The 11,751-nt window shown below is 42.6% G+C and overlaps 1 protein-coding gene across 5 annotated transcripts; it reads right to left on the reverse strand.

The window, feature by feature from the left end:
* Positions 1–2,010: 2,010 nt before the first annotated feature.
* LOC136528852 (ERAD-associated E3 ubiquitin-protein ligase HRD1-like) lies at positions 2,011–8,850 on the reverse strand. Of its 5 annotated transcripts, none has more exons than XM_066521858.1 (8): positions 8,557–8,850; positions 7,828–8,462; positions 5,400–5,576; positions 5,177–5,326; positions 4,886–5,091; positions 4,615–4,750; positions 4,224–4,440; positions 2,011–2,362 (listed from the first exon to the last, which is right to left on the reverse strand). In XM_066521858.1, exons 2-8 carry the CDS (start codon positions 8,358–8,360, stop codon positions 2,273–2,275), a joined length of 1,509 nt encoding a protein of 502 aa, XP_066377955.1. In that variant the 5' UTR covers positions 8,361–8,462; positions 8,557–8,850; the 3' UTR covers positions 2,011–2,272. The 5 variants fall into 5 exon arrangements, with proteins under 5 accessions (XP_066377955.1, XP_066377954.1, XP_066377952.1 ...); XM_066521857.1 differs by having other exon boundaries at positions 4,615–4,756; positions 4,886–5,088; positions 8,557–8,849; XM_066521855.1 differs by having other exon boundaries at positions 4,615–4,756; positions 8,575–8,848.
* Positions 8,851–11,751: the final 2,901 nt, after the last annotated feature.

An 11,751-nucleotide genomic window follows, 5' to 3' on the forward strand; every position in this document is an offset into this window, starting at 1 on the left:
ACCTTCCAGTTGGATGACTCTTTTGATGACACCAATAGGTGCTTTGTGCGGAGAATCCAAGAATCTGAGGTCAGGCATTAAAAAGGATGAAAGGAGGTAAGGCGATGGGACCGGATGGTATCCCAATCGAGGTGTGGAGATGCCTTGGGGACATAGCTATAGTATAGCTAACCAAGCTGTTTAACCGTATTTTTCGATCGAACAAGATGCCTGACGAGTGGAGGAGAAGTATATTGGTACCGATCTACAAGAATAAAGGAGATATTCAAAGTTGTACTAATTACCGGGGAATTAAGTTGATGAGCCATACTATGAAGCTATGGGAGAGAGAGTTATCGAGCATCGCTTGAGAGCACTAACTTAGGTCTCTATGAACCAATTTGGTTTCATGCCCGGAAGGTCAACCATAGAAGTCATTTTTTTAATAAGACAAGTTATGGAGCAGTATAGAGAAAAGAAGAAGGACCTACATATGGTTTTTATTGACTTGGAGAAGGCTTATGATAAAATACCAATGAATGTTATGTGGTGGGCTTTGGACAAACATAAAGTCCCAACGAAGTACGTCGGGCTCATTAAGAACATGTACAACAATATTGTGACTAGTGTTCGAACAAGTGATGGAGACACGGATGACTTCCCGATTAGGATAGGACTACATCAAGGGTCAGCTTTGAGCCCTTATCTGTTTGCCTTAGTGATGGATGAGGTCACAAGGGACATACAAGGAGACATCACTTGGTGTATGCTTTTCGCAGACGATGTAATGCTAGTTGATAAAAGTCGGACATGAGTGAATAAGAAACTGGAGTTATGGTGGGAGACTTTGGAGTTCAAAGGTTTTAGACTCAGTAGAACTAAAATTGAGTATATGAGATGTGACTTCGGCACTACTACTCGAGAGGAGGAAGATATTAGTTTAGAAGGTCAAGTAGTGCCTAGGAAGGATACCTTTCGATATTTATGATCAATGCTACAAAGAGACAGGGATATTGATGAAGATGTTAGCCATAGAATCAAAGCAGGGTGGATGAAGTGGCGCCAAGCATCTGGTGTCCTATATGACAAAAAGGTACCACAGAAGCTAAAAGATAAGTTTTATAGGACGGCGATTAGACCTGCTATGTTGTATGGTGCAGAATGTTGGCCTACGAAAAGACGACATGTTCAACAGATAAGTGTCGCGAAAATGCGTATGTTGCGTTAGATTTACGGTCATACAAGAAGGAATCGAGTTCAGAACGATTATATACGTGATAAATTAGGGGTAGCACCAATTGAAGGAAAGCTTGTCCAACACCGGTTGAGATGGTTTGGACATATACGACGAAGACCTCCAGAGACATCGATGCGTAATGGAATCCTAAGCTAGAATAGTAACATGAAGAGAGGCAGAGAAAGACCAAAGTTGACTTGGGTAGAAGCAATAAAATGAGACTTAAAAGGATAGAATATACCCAAAGACTTAGCCTTAGATAGGAGTGCTTGAAAAACAGCTTTTTACATGCCTAAACTTTGATTGCTTCTGCTGGGTTTCAACTCTAGTCTACCCCAACTTATTTGTGACTTAAATGCTTTGTTGTTGTATAAGCTATACACTAAAAGTTAATATCATTAGAGAAGCTACCTTAGAGCTAGTATCTTGTACCGTTTGAGGATGCCGTTGAGGCTTCATTATTTATTTATCTTTCCCAAATCAGAAAACAGCCTGTGTCAAAAAATTAAATAAATCAGAAAACAGCCCTAGTCCCTCCCCTCCAATCCTTGTAACCCAAATCCTTGCCAATCTCCCTCTAAAATTCCACTTCAGCTCTCCAGGTTCGTGACAACAAGCATTATAACATAAACCTGTAAATCTGGTGTTTTATTTTTCAGAAAGTCCCCCATCAACAGATAAGAACCAACCAAATTGTAGGTAGAAGCAAAATATTCAGTCTCCATACGCCCAGTAAATCATCGATCGTATTCCATTCTAGTGGCATAAAAACAACACAAACATCTTATATCACGGATCGAAAAGCTCCATTCTATTTTTTATCGGCAGATAGATTTTGTTTAATCTCATAATTACTGTGAAACTAACCATTGTTACAACACGACAGCCTCTATCTATCAGCGGTGTTACAAAGAGAAAAGAAACATTATCAGTAAGAGTGCAGGAACATGAAAGTACAAAATCTGGGCAACGAGGCATCATGTAACAGTTGCCCCTAGGTATTACCAAATCTTGTCGTTTAATTCTGTCCTCATCTCCACCTGCCTATTTACAGCTTCAGTCATTCCTTTTGTGCTCGTCATTCTCATTGTTAGTCACCGACACAGCAGCACCGTGCCGAATCATTTGAAGTTGGATTTGTAACATCTGGGATGAAGAGCTATAGCTTTTGAGTTCTTTCGGATATAGATTGATAATATCAACACATTATGGTAAGCACGCGACTGTATACTAAAGTGAAAGTAATAACTACCATGCATGCATGAATTCAACAACAGGCTGGTATGATTAGTTACTGAGTCGGCTGTAGGAGAAAGCATTGACAACTTGAGCAAAACTGCTGACTATGTAATCTGGCAGTAATGCTGAAAGCTAGCTGTTCAAAGCTCATGAACTTGCAGTCTAGAGTAAAATGCAGATCATAGATGCCAACCAAGATTGTTAAAACCGCTAGAGAAGATACTTGCATGCTACATACTGTTTTGTAGGAATCAAATGGTAACTAGATGGCATATTTGCATACGACATCTAATTCAAATCGCCTAATAGATCCTAGTCACGAAGGCACCGATCAGACGATTAGAATATTAGTTGACCCTTGTCAACCTGTCTATAGTTGTCCTGTATATACCAGGACCAACATGCTTATATGGTATATAGTATAAAGCAAGAGAGTAAAAAAACACTAGAGCAGCAGATTCTTGTGAAATTTGATGGCCAGTAGAGCTACAGGAGCAACAAAGCAAGAGGCAAAAGAGCAGCAGCAGAGCTAGAGCAAGACAGGGTCGCAGATCACAAATCAAAACAGAGCAGACGCAGCAAGATGGAGGATTGGAGGACAGGAGCTCATCATCTTCAGGAAGGAAGAAGGGACCAGGTCATTATCAGGTAGAATCTGACAGTGCCTGGCTGCCACGATGGTTGAGGGACGAGAGTACCCGTCTCTGGTTAGTCGATCCCCTCCATTACTTAATTTCCTCTTCTTTTCCGTTCAATTCTAGTTTATTAGATTCTTGTTTAAAAGAATCAAAGAAGATGAATAGAACTAAGAACACATAAAAAAGAGCATAGAGAACCATTACCAAACGTTCCTCCTAAGAATCATATTGGGTATCTGTCCCCTTCCTTTTAACCCTAGGATCGAAAATCTAGAATCCTCGTGCTTGGTGCCTGCCAGAGGTAGGGGTGGGTGCCGGTAGCGGTTTGAGGAAGGGATCCAGCGACAGCAGCAGAAGGGAAAGCAGACAGCAGAGTGGCGGCCCAGGGCTCAAGGAGACATATGTATCTGGCATCTCCCATGGGCACATGTACTGACCCTAATGGGCGAAATTTGAAGCCCAAAAGCTCTAACAGCGCCCATGTGCATAGGGCCGCCCAGCGCCCAGCCCAAAAGCCAGTCGACCAAATCAGGTCAGTGGACCTAATCGGAGGCAGGAGACCAATCAGGCCAATTAATTGAATGACCTGATAAACTCCGCCTATGGTGGGGCGCCTTCGGTGTCCCAGAATAGCAGGTCCCAAGCCCTGGTAAAGGAGGAGGGTTGTGTTAGGCGCGGCGAGCCAATATAAAAACTTAGCCACTTTAATGGAGATGAAACCCAAAAGAATCCCGTTGGGGTGTAACCCTCTTAGCGACCTGATAACACAGCCGACACCATAACTTCATGACAAGCAGACTGTTACATAACAATAGCGGTAGCTTACGTTAACATAGGATGAAAGTACTAAAAACATGACACAAACATACCTGGAACCAACTCATCTTTGTGCCAATCATGCAAACTACTATCATATAAACACATTAGACATGGAGATTGCAGAGTATGCAGGTTTTTGTGATTGCAACTAAAGATGAGCTTTCAACAGAATATCTACGATATTGCAACATGCAAGCTGTCAATGTTCACCAATCTAGCTCACTAGTTCATACGCAGCGCTTCTTGCTCGCATCACAAAGTAATGTAGAAGATGTAAGCTGAGTACTTTCGGAATCAAGATTCTTTCTTACCTCTATCTGGCTCTTTATAAAGTTTTCCTGTGCCTTCTGCAGTGAATTTTCAAGATTGCTGGTGCTTGGTCCTGAACCAGTGGCACCATGTGCGCTAAAAGGCAAAGGTGCTAAACCATCACTTGAGTTTTGGATCTGGAGTTCTTGGTCTTTCTGTGATTGATTGGGGTTACTTGCTTCAGATTGTGGTGTACTTGATGTAGACTGAGGACCTGACCTGATGATTGAATATGGCATACTTATTAGTATGCTTTATGAAAGAACAAAGCACCCCCTACAATGCTATTAATTCAATACAGTAACAATTAGATTAGATTCAGTGATTACAAAGTACATAAAAGTAGACAAGCGTCGTCAGCCACCCATGTATAGACTGCTCCAGAAACATTACCTATTTAGGGTGTTTGCTGGAGGATAAACAAAAGATCTTCCATATAAAGAAGCAGCTGCTACAGCAGCTTCGAGTTTTGCTTGGCGCCTGCTCATATTGTCACCTGGAGCCCCTTCTGAGGCTGGAGTGTCAGTACCTGCAGCTGCATTCTCAGACTAAATCACAAATCACAAATAGAACTTACTACACAGTACAGTACTCGCTGATATGTTGGACTGAAATCAGATTATGTGACAAAGAAAAAAGAACAAATCAATAAAATGAATCTCACCAGGCTGAACACCAGGTTGACCTCCATATTGTCGTGCTGATGTAGAACGTCCATTGTCTGGGGGAATAATTGGAGCTCTGCACGTAGGGCAAGTGTGTTGGCGCTCTAGCCATGACCTTAAACAATGCACATGGAACAGATGCCCACAAAGCAGCTTCTTTGCTGTAGTCATCTCCTCACGGCAAATAATACATGTAGCATCACTCCTGAATACAACAATAAAATGTAAATCACAAGAATTTTTACAGTGGAGCCAACACGATAGTGTGAATGGAACAATATAAAACTCACGCATTGAGCTCTTCTGCTGTAGCATCTGGAAAGCGTTCATTCATGTTGGAAGTGATCTTTCTGTAGCGTACATAATCTGCAATGCGAATTCTGAAGTTGCGGAAGGTCTCATATAACTCACGAATCAAGTGCAGTGGGACACCATAATTCCTGATATCAGTATAATGGATCATCAGCCATAGTTTACACTATAGTTTCAAAGGAATAGTACCATTGAACTTACAGGAAGATAGCTATGAAGAAGAGCATGTATAGTGACAAGTGCACAAGGTCACTGATCAGCTCCAAGTAAAATGTATATACTGCCTTCCTCTCCCATTGACCTTCCATTAGCATGTCACTGACATAGAATACATACTTCACAAATGTTGATACTGTCGATGTTGCTAGTATCATATACCTGAAACATGATTTGTACTTAGTAACTACTATGAGTAATTTGAATCTTAACTTAATACATCAAAAAATAATTGCCAGGCAGTTAGAAATTAGAACAACAGAAGCACATCTTCAAACCATCATAAGGTTAGCCAATAGGGTTGTTACCTTGCCTGGAAGGTATGCCCTTGCTTCAGAAGCAAGAGGCAAGAAGGAATTCTATAGCTGGAAGGTTTCATACTAAATGGAGCTAATACTTTGCAGTGTTATCACTTAAAACTATTGCTCAAACCTAAACAGACAACTGCACAAGTTGCTAGACTAACATTTTGTAATAGAGCAGTCAGAACAAATATATGTGAACAGATTAGAAGCTTGAGGCAGTTGAGGTAGTCAATGTATCTATCTATATATCTTATAAAGATGGAACCAACTAAAGTCAATAAATGTTATTTCTCTACTCTCACATTGTGCCACGTCACCTGTAAAACTAAGGCTGTCTGATAGCAAGTGCCAGTTTGATCATGTCCGTCAGTTTGTCAGGAATACCCCCTTTCATGTTCTCTTGTATCCTCACAATTAGCCATTTACTACCCCTTATATCTCTTCTAAGAGTGAAAAGCGACAAATCACTGCCTGTTTCATTTGCTACTTACCCGAATGTGAAAGAAACAGTTGGCTGTTTGGTCTTCTTAGCTTCTCAATGCTATAGCTACATCTGTATTCTCAGTTCCTGCTGTCCTTGGCCACTAAATAATTTAGCTGATATCAATGTTCCATCTATTATTTCCTCTCAACACACATTCACATTGGACATCAGCACCAATTTTTGCTGCTCCTCCCAGTTCCAACTTTACTACCAAATTCACTGATGCACACACACACACACACCGTATATGTGCCCTTTGATTCTCTCTTGCATAGACCTTGGTTCATCACCAATATTCTTCTTAGTAACCGATGAGTTCTGCTAACTAATTAATATCCAGCCCTGCCTTCCTTCAAAGTACCCTCTTCAGTTCTCAATCCTGGCTACTATTTAACAGCCAAAAAGGAAGAGAAGACACATTCCATGCCACCAGACCAGACTACGAGGCTATCCCTCTCACTCTCCCTCCCTCTATGCAATGACACTATTACTTTTTCATCAATTTTTCTAAAATTGGTTTCTTTGTGGCGTTTATGTGCCTGAACCGTGACTAGGGGCTCTTGGTGGATTTCAACTCTAGCCTACCCCAACTTGTTTGGGACTGACAGGCTTTGTTGTTGTTGGTGGTGGTTTCTTTGCGGCGTTGTGCGACTAATTTGTTTCTTTGTAATGACCAGTTTAATCATTTTTCTCACCGCTAAGCATTTGTATTTGTTCTTCTAACCCCACCTGACTGGATGGACTTGCTAGGCTGAATAAGAGATGCATGTTAGTTACTGAAGGGTCAGTTTGAAAGAAATTTGCACATTTCTTTACCATGTTCAATAGAAATACAGATGGACCATGTCGTCGCAAAGGAAATGGAGTAGCATTTTTTTTATCCATAGAGATTTTATGATTTACAAGGATGACCATTTCTAACAGTACTCCTGTAGCTAACACATATCTCTTGTGTTATCATTGCTTTTCAGTGCTTCCTTTGCCTTCTCAGCTAACGGCTATTTTGTTTAGTTTCGGCCCTTCCATAATTTTCAGAAATCGAGTTTGTTCTTACTGTATTCAGTATCTGTTGTACATTGTATCTGCTATCTATAGTGTAATAACCTATTCTAACAAATATAAAAAATTCATGTTTCTTCTTACAAATTCACGCAACAATGCACAGGGTATCACCTAGTGAGTCTAAGATATATTGAATAAACAAAAGCAATAACGGTGAATCTGATATTGTTCATAGGGTTCAGGGTAAGGCTCAGTGCAAAGGATGGTAAACAAAATGTAAAGAGGATGCATTACTATAGAGTAAAGACCTTTGTGGTAGGCTTCGTATAACGAAACTAAAAAAGATCGTCATATGATATATGGACATGGACCTAACATGTAGTACATCTCCTATTTGCAAATATTTGTCCATTATCTTGGGAATTGTCATTTCACAGTGTTTGATCATATTAATTAAATCCCTACCCCTACTCTAATGTTGCGAAAGAGGAAAAAATTGTTGTAGTGTGCACATTGATATAGTGACAAAGGAAATAACACAGATACATTTCCTGCATTTGTACGGCACAATGCAACAAAAAAAAGACAATTCATGGCAGTGTAAACTTTAAATCGAGCTTACTCAAAGGAGAAGAAGATGGCAACCGATGCCTCCCACTTCTGTATGAGTGGCCTGAGTGAGTTGGACAGGAAGAGGCAGTCAACAATGAGGAGGAACACCACGAAGGAGACGATCCTGATGTGTGAGAGCAAGGGCACCGAGGGTGTGGTCTCGATGTACTCGACCCTCTTCTGGGCCAGCCAGTGCAGTGCCTTGATAAGGAGCAACGCGGCGACCATGGCCAGGAAAGAGACTGAGAAGTCCTGCCGGAAGATGGTGACCGCGAAGAGGATCTCAATGACCTCCCGCCAGGCCTGCTCGTTGAGGCGCTCGACCTCGGCCTCCCGGAGTGACCCCAGGAAGAGGCGCTTGACGAGCTGCCAGGCGACGCACATGGCGACGAGGCCCGTGTTGAGGAGCAGAACGAAGCAGATCTTGGAGGTGGAGAGGTAGACCATGGCCGGGTAGAACTGCTCCCGGCTGCTGAAGGCGTAGTACACCGCCGACGCCGTCGCCAGCAGGCTGAACGCCGCGTACGTCTGAAGACGGATCATCGTCACCTCCGGAGCAAGCGCCCGCCCGCCCGCAGAAAAATCAACCAAAATGAATTTCCGCAACAAAACCGCGCCACAGCACACCACCACCGAATCCGATATCTAGAAAGAACAATCTAGATTATCAAGCGAAATAGGAAAATCGTTCTCCAAAATTAGCCCGTAAATCGAAACCGTAATTTGGCGGGCGGCTTACCCCTTGTGAGGCAATCACCTGATCGACTCCACGCGAGCGCGGTGGAGGTCGGCTCTAGCTCTAGGAGAGATTCGACAGGGACGCCATGTCGGCAGGCTTCGATGAAAGTGGATACGCTGTCGCCCCTGCCCCCTGCGATTTTGGGAGGAGAAAGGGTTTGGATTTTGGAATTTACTTTCCTTTTCTTTTCGTTTTTTTTCTTTTTTCTACTTTTATTATCTATCTCGAGCTCTCGACTCTCGAGCCGTTGAGCGAGGTAAGGCGAGGTCCATCACCTTCACGCGAGACGAAGGCGTGTGAGTTTTTTTTCCCCCCTGATGATGATTCAGCTGCGGCCTGCGACACGCTGGTCTGTTGGCTGTTGATGCGATGACATGTTCCGCGCCAATGAGTAGCTTCCACCTGTGTGCCAATCATGGACGCCAGTGACTGGTTGATTGATAAAAAGATGGCTAGGAGGCCACGTTTGTTACCGACCCAGATTCAGGGATTTTTTTTTTGCCACTTTTACGTTTAGCAAGGACTAAATTGACAGCTTTGGAAGAGTCCTTAATTTTGCCACGACAATCACCAAAAGTGCGTTGTTTTAGACATTTTGTCGACGTGGCTGGCCAAGTCACCCTTCCAACATGGCCGGGGCACGAGACAGACCTCTCGTGGCCCTGCCTTATCCCTTAGGCACGTGTGGGCTCACTCCCCGTTCCACGCCGCCCCATTCTTCTTTTTCTCCACCCGCATTCTTCTTCTGCACTAGCGGGAACGCCGCACTCCCCAACAGGCAACACACTCCCACATCGTGCCCAGGGACGCTCCCTCGCGCTGACCTCACCACCCTAGGCATGTTTTGCTGGCATGGAGGGGAGAGTCATCGAGGCAAGGGAGCAGGGCATCTCGCCTAATGCTAGATCAGCCATTGGCCCTAGGCCCAGCGACTTGGTTGGAGAGGAGACTAGACGACTCCTCATCGAATGCCATGTGGCATGGCTCAAGTCATTGAGCTACGGGCATGGACAAAGGAGAACTATGGTAAAGTTTTCTTCAAGTGCCCAACAACCATGCAAGGGGGTGAGATTTGTTTGCTCCTAATCTCGTTTCTTAGTCATATTTGCTTATTGGAGAGTACATGTCTGAGTTTGAAGCTTGTACTGCTTGTTTTTTTTTGTAGGATCCAACTACTCGCGGGTTCTTTGAATGGCAAAGACAATACCTGGACAAACTGGTTGAGTTAGGCAAGGTGACAGTGCAAGATGTTGCTGCTGATCATGAAGGAGGAGAGGTTGAAGCAAAATCTATTCCATCTATTGGTGCAAGGCAAATGGAATAACTGATGGAGAGCTTGATCACAATTGTGAGAAGATGTTGGTGTGGGATCTAGCTGGACTACTTGTTGTAGGAATTATGTACCTTGTGAAGTAGAAATGGAGTAGGAGTAATGTTTGGGTATATATAATTTGGCATGGACCTATGAACCTGATGTATGGAATATGTTATGGCAAATGCATTTTCTTGTTCCCTCCATAACTTGTTGAGAAACTGAACATAACAGTGCTTAAAAACTTGTCCATAAGCATGTAGTTTGCAATAAAACAACTAAGGCAACACAATCATTACAGGTTCCAGCTACACTACGAAGGCAACATATCCAGTACAATTTGCATAGTCTTCTAGCTAACAAGTTCAGTAGTTTCTAACTAGAGCAGTAGGGCAACACAGGCATTACATGTTCTTGGCCAATACTGGTAGCACTAAATAGATTACATAGCCATTGTTTGCATCTTGTGAAGGCTACATAGCCATTACAAAATAGCCTAAAATCAGTTTCATTGTTGCTTATCTGCCAAACTAGGTCTTGGTTGGAGTGGTCTTCTTCACCTTTGTTGCCAACATTCTTTTTCTTAGCAGGTGCAGGTTGATCTTCACATAATATCATCTCTAGTGGTAAAGGCTCACCTAGGGTCAACTTCTTGTTAAAACAGAATGATGGGATGCATTCTTAGCTCATTGAACCAATAGTATAGACAAAATGCATGGAAACTCCATGAAACATACCTCTTAGCAGGTGGAACTGGAGTTGGTGATCAAACACTTCCCTACTCAACCTTAGACCGACGAAATAAAAAGCCCTACAAATATACGTTTGCCTTCCGCGTTCCATTTTATCTCCTTCGTCGGTGATGCTATGCAATCATCCAACCTCCATCTTCATCAAATGATGAACAATGATCATCCATTAGCATAGCCAACCATGTTACCTTTGATTGTTGTCCATGGCATTAAGTCCTTCATCGTCCACTATTAAGCCACTTGTTCATCAACTCGAATCAATACTCAGCTTGATCTCTCTTGAATGATATGTCCCACTTCATAGCTTCATGTGACCGTATTGATTCATCGATCGTAGCTTCGCTTGCTCTTCACCGTTGCCTCGGTCCATCGGCGCCAAACTCTCTACTCACGCTTCATCCCCTTGATGGTCCATTGCACCTGAGTCTCTAGCTTGCTCTTTATGCTTGCAACCTGGTCCATCATAACCAAGTCATGTCTCTTAATCATATCTTCTTCGCCTAGTCACATGACTCCACGTCATGTCTATTGGCATTTCTTAGTGCGATCACCAAGTATGGAGGTTTCAAGTCCATCCCCGGTAACAGTGCCAGGAATGTCTGTTGGTATTTCTTAGCACCATCACTAAGATTGAGTTAACCTTAGCGACGCCGCCAAGAAACATCAACTACGATAGTTATTAATGATTACAGGAAATATCCGCAAGCGCACGGATCTATCGTTAGTGACCACCAACAAATCCTCCAAGCTTAACCTTTGCTCGTCCCGAGCAAATAGCTAAGTACTTGGTTGTTGATCAAGAGTTGCTACTATGCCGAATATATTTCATAAGTGCCATGCCTATAACAAAGTATTCTTCCGCAATTCAAATAAGTTGGCATTTTTATCCACCCTTTACCTTGATCCCTATGGGGTGTATAGCTTTTCTAAGTTCTTGGGCGGTTGCAAGATAGAACGGTTATAACAGAATCACCAATCATTCATTTTTGATTAACCATCTATCCGGAGGTTTTATAATTTTTGTAAAATAAATGTAAGTTTCACAAATTATTCTCTCGATCGCTCAATGTGTATGAAACCTCATCAAGACATTTTGATATTTGCCTTCTTTTTCATATCCTACCACTAATG

The sequence above is a fragment of the Miscanthus floridulus genome, chromosome 19, assembly GCF_019320115.1.
Source record: "Miscanthus floridulus cultivar M001 chromosome 19, ASM1932011v1, whole genome shotgun sequence".
Taxonomy (NCBI): Eukaryota; Viridiplantae; Streptophyta; class Magnoliopsida; order Poales; family Poaceae; genus Miscanthus; species Miscanthus floridulus.